Genomic DNA, 14,001 nt, shown 5'->3' on the forward strand with positions numbered 1-14,001 from the left:
AAAAAACTGAAGTCATATAGATAGCTAGAATGCTAGCTAGAGTGTACGCTAGCTAGAATGTTAGCTAGCTAGATGGACAGCATGCTTTATAGATAGCTTGCTAGCTAGACAGATCAAACATTAAAATTCTGAAAGCTGGCTAGCTAGCTATAGCATGCTCACAACGACACATGCAACAGCACACAGGCATAAATAAACTTAGATAAATGTACTGACCTGAACTTTGATTTTGATATTTTTTGACTGTAATTTGAAACACATTTTAAAGTTAAAAAATACACCAGAGACTTCTTATACAGTAGTTCATAGATATATACACTAGATGTCGCCTGGCCTAATGTTGTCTATTGAACGGAATGCGTCAATAGCGCCGCCATCTTGCTACAGGGTAGCGCTCCTTTGAAATTAATGCGGGACCAAGGTACAGTACGAGGACTGTGGCCATCCAAAGCCAGAGATATACACATATACACATATATCTGTGATCGGAAGTTTTCCTGGATGTTAGTATGTAATTTTTTTTTTCTAATTACGAAAAAAAATTATAATTTTACATAACTTTTCTACATCGATGGATCAGTGACCGCACGGGCATTCCTAACAAAAAGCTTGTGTTTGTGTGTACAGAAATGTACTATTCACCCTCCCTTTTAAATTTAATCTATTCCGTGTCCAGAAACACAGCTCCTCTCCTGCTTTCACTTCTCATACTGACAGAGGGAGCGATTCGTTTGTGAATGAATCCCCCGAACGACTCTTTCACTAACGTTAGCCGACAATAATACAAGTTTCTGGCAGCGCAGCATCTTGTTGTCATATTTCTTTTGCATTGTTTGCTGATTTTATTCAACAAAACTAGCATAAGCCGAGTGTTTAGTGCGAGTTGGAGCTGCTTTGCCTTATGGTGAATGCAGTAGGTGACTGTTATCCTCAATAACGTTACCTGATTAGCACAAAAGTTCAGAATATACAAAAACAGAAAAAACGTAATATTACCTATGAAATGTTCTGCCTTTGTGCTTTGTTTTCTTTGTTTGCTCGTTACTACACCCGTAGACAGCGCTAAAATCCCGCATCTTCACGTAATAACACTGTCTTGACTAGTGCGGTTGAATGACATTTGTCCTGGGAGCACTGTACCAATGTGGTGGCGCTATTGACGCATGCTCAGAGTCCCTATGCGATATCTAGTGTATATATCTATGACAGTAGTTGAGTACTTCAGAATAGATAATTTCTAACGAAACATACATTGATGTGTATTTGTGTGTATTCTCACCATGTCGGGCCGCAACATGTCGCCTTCTCATCTTCTCCTTTCTCGTTCTCTGTATTCATGGATTCAGTCTCACTTGCCGGCATACTCGCTATTGTGTCACAAACAGGGTTCATCATACACACAATAAAACACAATCCTCACACTTTCCTCTGCCAGAAAAGATCTGTGCACAAGACTTGATCATCCATCTTTCTAAAAGTCATTTAACAACAACAAAGAACTGTGGATTTAGTGTAACTGAATCAAAAAGCTCAACTGAAAACATAATGTCAACTGTTAAAGAAAGAATAAAGAAAGAATGTAAAGAAAGTGCTTTCTAAGTTCTGGCATGATGCAGTTCAATCCTGAGCCCTTAATGGACCTACTGACAACATATTTCGATGAAACTGTGCACATTACAATTAATGTAAAATAAATAGGCGATGAAAAACGTTTACAGTTAATTGATCTAATTCATTTCAGCATTTTATTAAATCATGTTATCAAAATGAAAACTGTTTATACAATAGACACTGTAGAAATGCAGGGTTCCACACATTTCAATCATGTTGTCCCAACACAAATAGATTGAGTTAACTATTAACAATTCAGTAGATTAAACATTAAAAATAATTAAGTTGTCCCAAAAAATCTTGGAATTGGGTTGTTTCAGCTAATTTTTGTGTGTACATTTTGTAGAACAATTATGGGAAATTCAAATATGGGAAATTAAAATCTACTAAGAATAATGACTTATTCCACTGTTTAGTTTATAAAAACAAATTTAAAACAAACGTTAAATATGGCTAATTCATTTCTCAGCAGTTTAAAAAGTAACTTAAAAGTGTGCCATTATTTAAAATGGTTAATTATTGGATTAATATTAAAAGTGGTGGGAAAACAAATACAACCTGGGCCTATTTGAGCTAAATTTGGTGTCATGATTATGCAGAACTATCTAAAAACTAAAGTACAGATTGATTTTACAGAATTAAAAACGAAAAGATCCTCCCTGCTGCTCCACACTGATAAAAAATGTCATGTCCTGCCTGCAACTTAAGAAGCTCAGACTTTCCCTCAAAAATAAAACTTAGAATTTCTATGTAATACGGAATCCATTTATTTTAACAAAAGAGCAGTGATTAAACCCTAGTAGAAACACCTTAAATCCCCCCCCCCTTTTTCCCTCATTCCTACTTTCGTTTGTATTTTTTTAGTACGTACATTTAATATTAACATGATGTAACAACTTCTTGTTTAAAAGGAAAAAAGATCTATACATCTGTAAAAGTTGTGATTTGTACTGATGTAAAAAATAATAATAAAGAGAATGTTTGAAAAAAAAGTGTGCCAATATAATAAAAATATATGTTTTCCCTCAGAAATTACACACACAAAAAAAATGCATTTTGGATTTTTTCAAACTACTTATTTAAAATGAGCAGAAACAAGACAGTTCTTGGGTGTTTTTTGGGACGACTTTTTAGTTTTTGCATTGAACATAAGTGAATTGAACATAAAACAATTAAGTAACTCAATTCCTTTTTGTTATTCCAATGCAAACTGATTATGTGGAACCCAGCATTTTTTACAGTGTACTGTACCATTTGAAATTCAAAGTTTATATCTCCTAATTCAGGGTTTTCCCCTCAGTATTGATATTTTATAACTCAAATTACTAGTCTGCAGAACAAAATCTGACAGTTGTTTATTTCTTGCAATTCAGAGTTGGTAACTCACAATTCTGACATTCTTTTCCCTTAGAATTTCATTTTCCTTCAGCTTAGTATCTTATTTATCAGGGGTCGCCACAACGCAATAAACCGACAACTATATTTTACACAGCAGATGCCCATCTAGCCGCAACCCAGTATTGGGAATCACCCACACACACACTCATACACTATGGGAAATTTAGTTAATGCAATTCACCTACAGTGTATGTGTTTGTACTGTGGAGAAAACTGGAGCACCCACAGAAATGCCGGGACTCGAATCAGCGACCTTCCTGTGGTGAAGCGACAGTGCTAACCACTGAGCCACCATGCCGCCCCAGAATTTAAACCTCATTTCTAGCAAACTTGCATTTTTTAAAAGAAAAAAAGAAGAATCACCTCACAATTTTTCTGTAGAATTATGAAATACGAACTCGCAAGTTTTTGCTTTTTTGCCCACAGAAGATATACACTTCCATACTGTGACAATGCAATTAAACTGAAGGCAGAGCATTTGATCAGGAGTTCACTAATGGAAACAACAACAGGCCACTTGAGGGCACAAGTACAAAATATCTGTTCCGCTCAGCCCTCGCATTCCCCTCAGGATATATGCATAAATTCTGACACGTCCAAAGACGGTAATAAGCGAGTGTGATCAGAATTTTTTGTGACTGCTCTATAAACTGCTGACCACAAGCTTGGTGATCTGGGTTTAACCTCATTTCTGTGTTCGAAACTCGCTGTCACTGTTTTAAAGTGGGATTTTTAAGTTGGAGAGACGCTGCACTCCCACTCCTGTCGGATCTGATCTCTGACTCACTCTGATTTGGAGAGAATGAGAAATGAGAGGACCAAATTAGTACAGGAAGGAGGAAACGGGCAAGCGAGGAGTCTGATAACACTAATGTTAAGGAGAAACTGATGGGCACAGAGAGCATAGAGAAGGCAAACGCACACATCTGCACAGCACAAGTAGCACGAGAAGGAATTAGCAGTGCATTCACACACTACAGCTTCCACAGAAACATCACACAGATAAAAAAAAAACATACTGGCCAAAAATGAGGAGTTTGTGCATATATTGAGTCATTAGGAAGTAGTAGTACAGCAGAGAAAATAAGTATTGAACATGTCATGTTTTTTCCTGGGAATAATATTTCTAAAGGAGCTGTTGAGATGGAATTAACAATGAAATGACACAAGTTCTACTGAAATGTATTTAGCCCTTTATATAAAAGGCTTTTTAGTGACGGCAGCTGAAAGACACCTCTTATATAGAGAGTAAAGTCACAAGCACTGCATAGGTGTGAGTTTTTCACAGACTTCAACAGCGTGTAAAAATCTTGATGGTTTTGTGGGTCTCAACTATCAAATCTGAGCTTTATTTTGTATTTTCAATTGGATTCAGGTCAGGTGATTGGCTGGGCCATTCTACAGTTTGATTTTCCTTCTCAGAAAGCATTTAAGAGCTTCCTTGACTGTGTTTTAAATCATTTTCTTGCTGAAATGTCCACCCTGGATTCATCTTCATTATTCTGCTTATGTAGATAATGGACTGAAGCAGCTGATATTCATTTACAAGGAGGATGTTCCTGATGTTTGCCTACAAAGTGACTTCTGGCCTTGCACCTTCTTATCTGCTCTCGCTTCTGCAGATCTATGTGCCCTCCAGAAACTTGCGTTCTGTGAATGAACGTCGCCTCGTGGTTCCATCCCAAAGGGGGAAGAAATCACTTTCGCGAACGCTCACGCTCAATCTGCCCAGTTGGTGGAATGAACTCCCTAACTGCATCAGAACAGCAGAATCACTCGCTACTTTCAAGAAACGACTAAAAACTCAACTATTTAGTCTCCACTACACTTCCTAATCTGTAATTGCCTCTCTGAATATCACACTAACTGTACAAAAAAAAAAAAATACTAATACTACTAATACTTCCCTTCTTAGACTTTACAGACCTGAAACTTGCTTATAGCACTTATTCATTGTTGCTCTTGGTTGTGTAAATTGCTTCCTTGTCCTCATTTGTAAGTCGCTTTGGATAAAAGCGTCTGCTAAATGACTAAATGTAAATGTAAATGAAAGTAAGAGGGTTGCTGAAGAACTACTGAGAGATTTCAGCTGTTGTCTGGGCTTTCACTGCCTTTCTACACCTCCTTTCTTCATGTGTTCAATACTTTTTCCCTGCGCCATTTCATTTTATTACGCATAGCTTAATTTGTAAACAAATCAGATTTGTTTTCTTTGCATATATGGATTTCTTTGGTTGTTACCAACATCAGGGAAATTTTTAAGTCAACAGCACCTTTAGAAAGATTTTTTCTGCGAAAAATGGTGACGTGTTCAATACTTATTCTCCCTGCTGTATATACAGTAAGCAGTAGCATGCCAAATACAATCAATTAAATATAGAACTAATCACAAAATAATAATTCACCATCCCATTATTAATATTTGTGCATTTACAAATGATATGCTAGCTTTTACATTTTTTTCCACTTGTATTATGCCTAATAAAGAGCAAATGTATAACACTGTGTCCTAAACAGACATGATGGACAATACGATTCCAGCAGCAAACAATGTCTACACCAGATGTGGCGCAGCTATAAAACAAAAAAATTATGATTTAAGTATCATATGTTTCTTTTTACAATTAAGCACAAAATCAATAAAGTAATTTGATGGATTCAAGATTTTGATGTCATTCAAAATTAACTGTTTACATAAAAACACCAGATTCAAGTAGCAACCTTTGGTCAAAGGGTATGACTAGTTACAGATGACTGGGTTACAAATGAAGATGCGTAGAATACTGTACTAAGGCAAAAATTGTAAAAACTTATCATAAACACATCCACACGTTTTTTTTTTTTTTTTTTTTATTAAACTAAATGTGTGCTATAATTTTTTACATTGGACAATTTTTATGTTTTTTACAAAATAACCTCTTCTCCAACAAATAAACTCCTTACATATTAGGGGGAAATAAATATTTTTTTAAAATACAGTAAAAAAAAATACATTAATAATATTAATAAATTAATAAAATAACATTTTGCCATCATAACTTTTTTTTGCAGAGGAAACATCTGTATATCAAACTACACAAACATCATCAAACTACATCGGTTACATCGAAGATAGGTTAAATAACCTCTAAGTGCACGTATCTAAATAACTTACCAATACTTTTCCAACTGTTCTGAAAAAATACCATTCTTAAATTTTGTGCTATACTTTTTAAAACTAAAAAAAAACATGACAAAACATTAAAATAATCGCCAAAATCAGAAAAAAAAACTTTCCAGCCCTCATATGTTTCCTGTTCTTCAGGCAACCCAGGCTGATTCTGAAAATGTACCCCTATGTACATTTCTGGAGATCGCCAAATACGTCCCAGAAGCTATGTTTTTTCCGGTTTTTGCTTTCACGAATACACCAGAGGCCGCTGTGTGCGCTTTTTCTGATATCTCGCAAGTGCCATTTGCGCCTGCTCTTCTCATGTTAATCCACTAGAAACTGCTGCCGACTGACTGAATGATATATTGACTGACCCACCTTCCTCCTTCCCTAAACCCAGGGCTTAATTTGTGCCGGATCACGCCAGATCCGGAACCTCTGAAATCTGATCCAGCACCTGATTTTACCCTCCACAACCGCTCTCCTCCCCTGTCTACTGTTCAATTTCACCTTTCGTCTGCAACACCCTCTGCTCTCCACTTTCGTATGCGACACCTCTTTATCCTCGGGTAACATACCAGATCCGTTACCCCGGGACCTCGTAATTCACAAATTTAGCACTGTCTAAACCCAACAAATAGTGTTTTCAAAAGCACAGATTGACCAGCCCACCCACTTCCCTAAACCCAACTGAAAGTTTTAAAAAGCAATCCAGAAAAAGAAAAGCCTTCGGCTGATTTTTACCACGTTTTCAGATTTTACTATATTCTCACGCTGTTATTTACTTGTTTGTTTTGTTTTTGTCCTACCCATTTTCTAGAACTGTTCTCTGCCAAACTCGAACCTCGTCATCGTGGTCAACTCCTCTCTACGTCTCAAGTCCACCAACGTATGTGGTGAGTTAACTGGACAAACTGGTAACAGCAGGAAAGCCATCCATATAGAGGTAATCGGTCAGCTGGTCATGTCCATTCCGTCCTGTAGCGTTCGTTTTAAAGACGAAATGCAGCCATACGTACTTCTGGCTACATAATTTGTGATCTCCAGAAATGCATATAGGGCTTTGGTTTCAGAATTAATTCAAGACACAATATTGCAAAAAAAATTTTAAACTTCTATAAGAGTATTCCTTGTAGCTCATTTTGAATTGCTATCACGGTTTACTAAAACAAACATATTAAAAGGTTGCTTTTATTGCATCATATCTGGTTAGAGCACAGTGTAATGCTTGTAACAGTTCATCTTCATGAATATCATCCAATAATCAGACTTTAAAGTGAAAAGGGACAGAAGGGTGGGAGGGAGATTTACCATGAGTGTCAGAGGACTGGCTGAACCAGCCAAACCCCTTCTTCTTCTTCTCCATGAGGCTGGCAAGTGTAACCCCTTCATTTTCCATGCACCCAAAGCCCATGCATGATTTACACATCAGCACAGCACAGCACCGCAGCATGGTCACGGGTGAGAACGAGTAGCCACATCCACACAGGTTAAACGCACAGGAACAAGAACAGCACCAACACAACAATTAACCACAATAAAAAAAAAACAACAACAACATCAACATTGAGGCAACTGATCAGCGGGAGCAAAGGATGATGGATAGTTAGTTTACAATGAGCAGGTTAATAGGATCACAGTGTGATGAATTTAATGAAAACAATCGGTAGGAACATATAAAGGGTGCAAAAGTTGATTCGAAAGGTGAAGGTGGTCTGTTGGCATGTGCATGATATCAGTCTGACCTCTCAGTGGCCACTAAATATATTGATTTCATTCAAAAAACATTACATCATCACATTATAGTCATTGTCTATTTTTTTTAACAAATTTAAATAAACTTAGGCAATCTAGACTGAGGGTATGATCTTCACTAATCACAACACTGAATAATAATAATAATAATAATAATAATAATAATAATAATAATAATAATAATAATAATAATAATGCAAATCTGGTGAATGAGTCAATATTGAGATGGGACTGCACATTCAATTCATCTAAAGTCATCAGCAATAAAATGCATACAAGGCATGCCAATATAAAATGACAGTACCTAAAATATTCTTTCCAATGTGATGTGATGTAAGTAGTAGTAGATAGTAACAGCATTTTTTTTTTTGATCATGCTTATTAACTAAATGCAAATAAGGACAAAACAAATCTGTAACTTTTGTTTTTTGTAGAATAAAAGTCTAATAACTAAGAATAATAAACATCTCATTAACAATTACATAAATTTGTGTTTTTTCCCTAACAATGGATGCAAATTTATTTAACCACTGTAGCACGTAAATAATAAGTTCAGCCTCTTTTATGTTTTTTCCCATATTTTTTATTAAAAAATTTTTAGGTTTCTACTTGTAATACTGTATACGTGTACATATTTATCCCATTATTATGACACCATATATCTATTTATATTAAACTTAAAGGTGCAGTAGGTGATTGTCTTCAGAAACACTTTGCTGTTGTGCTGGTTGAAAGTCTCTTGACATTCCAATAGTAATGATTAAAGTAAACGATCTAAATGTATTTATATTAGGGCTGTCAAATGATTAAAAAAATTAACGTAATTAAATCACACTTTTTTGTAATTATGATAATTCACGAAACGCTTTATTGTGATTATGATACTACTGGTTAAGAGTCGACCATGTAAGCAGCGATTTTTGATTACCTTAAAGGATCATGCGAGTCTCGAAATGCAGAGGTTTTTCGTTCGCCATGAGGTAACAAATTCCATTAAAACATCCTGAATGAAAATCTGCTGAATGAGAGTGAACTGCTGAACAGCAGTTAAAGTCTAAAAATTAAAAATTAAACACCCGAAATTGCATGAAACTCTGGAGGAAACACAGGATAACCTGGTGATGCCATATAAATGGTTTCATACTGAAACTTTCCTTCGAAAAGCACGTCCTTGGTCTTATCTAAAATTTTTTGCACGTTAACCACATGCAGGTTCGGAGCAAGCTTAACTGGCGCTCTAGGCAAACGGCAATCATGCTGCCCTCAACCCGAAAGCAACCGGTTTGCGAATGAAAGTAAGTACTGTGAGGAAGAGGGTGGCTGTGTCGGATGAAAGTGAAGACCGGGGGGGTTCGCTCACTATTCTGCTGCCCAAGGCAGCCGCCTAGGTCACCTATATGCACTCGCCATCCCTGAACACACGTCGGCCACAACAGGAAATTATAAAAAAAAAAAACTGCAACTGAGTTATGTGCGTAATTTTTTTCTACGCGTTAAATATTTAAAATTAATCACTTGAGTTAACGCAATAATTTTGACAGCCCTAATTTATATGTATTTTTAAATTCTGGATGAGGCATAAAACTAAAAAAAATTTATCAAAATTAAAATCTGTTAGGCCGACAATTCCCATAATTTTGATAAGTAGCCTAAACTGTCTGTCAACAAATGTAGACTTGTAGATGTGCACAGCTGTTCACGCAGATCTGCTGTTTGCGCATGCACAAATTTAAGTGCACACGAGACAGAGAGCGGTAAAAACAAATGCTGAATCAAAACCTTTTAAAACCTTTAATCAATATAAGAGTAACTTTTGCATGCTGGAGGAAGGATGACTGAATGTTAGTTTTAAAAGTATTTAAGTCACGCAAAGCTGATGTGGATTGTGTTGTTTTATGAATGGCCTATATGCACAAAAGAGTTGTTCAGCCACTAAAATCTTCTGCTGATAAATTGATGATTGACTATTTTCAGCTTAAAAGGGACCTTTTACAGCATCGATAACATAGATTTGTATTTCTATTGTTGTAACAACAAAACATACGTAAATAGCGACATTCCACCTAGCCTGCTTTACTGAGCTGAAGTTGGTTTATATTCAAATTGGTCCATTTTTCAACAATGAAAACCTGTGACACGCTCCCTATATTGTTTACCATGTTACACTGAATATTCGCTCTGAACAAGCATGCAAGTATGGCTTAGTAATAAGTGTAATTCCTGCACCCGCCGGCCAACCACTAAGCTGAGGCTCTACAGGACATAGTTTGTAAGAGAGGGTTGTCTGGTGTCATCTTTAAGGTGTACGTTCCTGATTTCAGGATGTGTGGCTTTGCACGGCAGGAGAGGGACTTTGTTTCGAAGCTATTATGCTAACCAGACAGCATTGTGGCAAATCACCTATAACACCTTTAACTAGAACTTAAAATAAATTAATGAAAAACGTTCAGCATCTCTTGGATTTTTCCACTTTTATTCTTACAGAAATTTTAAGTTTTTACAATACTGTATGTACACACATTCTTTATCCCATTTCAAGAGTCCACACTTAGCTGATGAATGATAATAAAGTGTGTTTGGCAAGTTGTCCCAGGAGAGAGAGCCCTGAGCTCATAAATTCCTCGAGCCCGGAGCTCCCTCCCTATGAAGGGCAAAAGGGGAGTTTGAGCTCAGGTAGGTCTCGAGAACTCCCCAGCTTATTTATGGCTAATGGCAAAATAGAAAATGTTATGGAGAGATATGCTGCTAACTAAGAGCTCATCTATGATGGCAATTTGGTTTGGTCATTTTACTTATGTCGCATGTCTTTGATCAATGGGAGGAAACCGGGAAACCTAGGGAAAACCCATGACAGCACATGCAGAATATCTAAACTCCGCACAGAAATGTCGACTGCTCTGGTAAGGGCTTAAACCAGTGACATTCTTGCTGTGCTAACCACTGTGCCGCCCTATCTATGAAAAGGGAGGAGGAGTAGGGGTGGAAGACAGGATTCTGCCAGACGAAGATAACTTGAGGTAAGAAACTCTGGTTATTTATGGTGACTTAGGAATCATCTGATTGGTAAACTATTTGTTAGCTAGTAAGGACCAGTCGTGGTCAATCATAAGCAAGTGATCCTCTTGAAATTAGTTTATAAATAAACCGCACTTAAAACAAGTTTTACTATGAAACCATCTATTTATAATAAACTAATTATAAAAAAAAGAAAAAAATATTGCAATTGATATAAATATTAATGTTAAAAATTCATACTTTAGTATTGTAAGAATCTAAACTCTAAAATGAACCTGCAAATGGAAATATCTTCACTGCTAAAAGATACAGCATTCCGTGGAAACAAAATTCAACTTGACTTTCCATTTCCAGGAGAAGTTCAGCATTAATGCTAAGCCTTCCAGACAACTGACTTTTGTGGCTCCGTATCAATCAAAGAAAAAAAAAAGAAAAAAAAAAGCAAAACCTTTCAGAACCCAGCCTGCTAATCTAGCCTGACCGTCCTCTCACTGAACCGAGGTCAGTCAAAGAGCTCCAGTGACAGAGGAAGTTGAAATCCGCCGTATTGTAACAGCGGCTCTAACCGCTCAGAATCATGTGTACTGCTTATATAAAAGGGATTAGGATTAGGCCTTATTTTGCTCAGTTTCTCCACTTCTGAGCAAACTCTACTCATTCAGCTGATACCAGTCAAAGTGACTACTAAAGTGCTCCAACTGTGCTTTTTTCAGATATTACATTTTATGTAGTGTGCAATAAAACAATAGAGTACATGCACAAAAGCAAGTGTTTTTACATTCATAGATAAACTTTTAACAAAAGGTTAAATGTTACTATTTTCAGTTTTATACAGTTTCTTTTACAGCATCGATGTTGTAATTCAAATATAATCAGTTTAACAGACTCAAGCATTAAGTTAGTTGTTCAAGCTTTAAATGAGATGATAAGCCATTTAAATGCAATTGCCGTCAACAGCAGGCGAGCGCAGAAACTCTATTGAAAACACTATAGTTAACTAAATTTTCATATTTTAAAAGACATGGCATGGGTTATTACAGTTAATGAAAACGTACGAAAAAAAATTATTATTTTTGTTAACTGAAATAAAAATAAAAACGAAAGTTTAAAAAAAAACTAGAACTAACTGAAAATGTATTGTGTACATACAAAACTAACTGAAACTAACAAAAATTATAGCAAAAAACTCCTTCGTTTTTCGCCTTTGTAAATGTATTTAATACATTATCTTACTGTAATCCTTTTAGAAGTAAATATAATTCGCACTGCAGGTGTTTGACCCTCTCGCACATCAGAGTCTGTAGTCCTGCTGCCATTGGCCAGATAGAGCCGGTTCTTCTCCAGTCATCCTCGCTGTTGCACCCGCGAGTGGACATGACAGCAGCAAAGTGATAGCATTAAATACATCTTAAACTATTACTTCAACATCATTGTGCCCAATAATGAGTTTTATTTCTGTAAACTTTTTAACCGGATCTTCTAAATGAACCGGTTGAACTAGTTCACCAAATCAAACTGAATCATTTGAAACGATTTGAGTCTCCAGTAAGCACTTATCCACAAACTACTTACTTTTTAACCAGCCTAATGCTGTCCTCTGACTCTAAATAATAGAATATTCTTATTCAGTTATAAGAACAGTAAGGTTACACTGAGTCCTAACATTTGTGTTAAAGATCTGAACTTCCTATCACTACTGTGTATCTAACCTCAGAAGCAGCTTTGCACACATATTGTACTTAAGGCTGCTATCTTGTGGGCTGTTGTATTTGAATTTGAGGATGGGTAGATGGTAGTGGTAGATGATAGTGTACATGTGTCCTCTGAATACATATTACATGAATACAATACAATAGATTTTTACTTAGAGTTTTTATTATACAATATTTACTTTGTGTTGATTTTGAATCTTGCACCTAACTAATATCCTTATTTAGAAAAAAAACTAAAACCAATACTGAAACTAATAAAAACTAAACTAAAACTAAATACTGTAATTAAAAAAAAATTTGAAAGTTATAAAAATTAGTAAATCTACCTCTAAAAACTAATTAAAACTAATTTGAAATGAAAAAAACGAATTTGAAAAAAAAAAGTCAAAACGAAATATTAACTAAAACTAATGAAAAATCAAAAACTATTACAATCTTGGGGAAAATTTAATTTATTGCGGTGCTTCTTGTACCGCCTGAGACCTGCGTTATATTGTATATATCAGTCAGGCAGTGTATATCATTGTTTTTAAATGAAAATGGACCTTAAAAGCTGTGATTTTGAAACTGCATGTTAGCTCACCGGAAGCGGTTTGGCAGGGTTACTGAAAATTAAAAGTCCAAAGATTAAAGTGCACAATAAATGTCTCCCACAAGAAAGCACTAATTCTGAAAGAAGCTAAAAATCCAATTTGGTAATGAGTGTTTGGCTTAAGATACACTCTGCCCGCAGTAAACCAACCACAACAGATCGTCTGACCAATCTGAGGACAGGAGGAGTTGACTGGATCCTTAAACAAAACATTTCAGACAGACTGAGACAAAAGCAGATGCTGCGATAAATAATAATAAGTAAATGATGACCTTTAATTGGCTCAACCCTTGTGTGCTGTTCACACTGACTACCCTTTTGTTGTGTTGGTGGCCATTTTGGCCCCATTGACTTCCGTTATAATGACATTTCTTGATTGAAAAGCCACAGAGTTCTATTTGTTGAGCCTACAAAAGTGGACCCAATAATTTATAAAGTTTATGTCTTTCTGTTGTATTCATATTTGAATACAAATATGTATTTATTATCTCCAAATGAAAGAAAGAAACCCAGCCACTTGCGGCATCGACAGAGCTGTGAAGCGAGCGCTCTTTCGCCAGGTCTCTCACACACATCCAATACATGAATCTAAATGCACACCTTTTAAATGTAAAACTCTCGACAAATGAAAGTTACTGGCTGCCGAGTCTTTATTTGGTGTAAAGATTATTAAGGTGGACACCGCAAAGAAGTTTCCCTTATTAAATTAAAACTACAATATTATTTTATGCAACACCTTTAAATTTAAAAGGGAAATATAAGGGCGA

The 14,001-nt window shown here is 35.9% G+C and overlaps 1 protein-coding gene across 50 annotated transcripts in view; it reads right to left on the reverse strand.

Moving 5' to 3' along the window:
- cacna1da (calcium voltage-gated channel subunit alpha1 Da) overlaps positions 1 to 14,001 on the reverse strand; it is a 184,200-nt gene that overhangs the window by 76,018 nt on the left and 94,181 nt on the right. For 33 of the 50 annotated variants that reach the window (XM_087272077.1, XM_087272082.1, XM_087272079.1 and 30 more), the window contains 2 exons: positions 7,472 to 7,546; positions 1,280 to 1,367 (listed from right to left, as the gene is read on the reverse strand). In XM_087272077.1, the coding sequence (XP_087128203.1) occupies positions 1,280 to 1,367; positions 7,472 to 7,546 (163 nt within the window). 50 annotated transcript variants of the gene reach the window in all.

The sequence above is a fragment of the Danio rerio genome, chromosome 11 (assembly GCF_052040795.2).
Source record: "Danio rerio strain M-AB ecotype USA chromosome 11, GRCz13ab, whole genome shotgun sequence".
Lineage (NCBI taxonomy): Eukaryota > Metazoa > Chordata > Actinopteri > Cypriniformes > Danionidae > Danio > Danio rerio.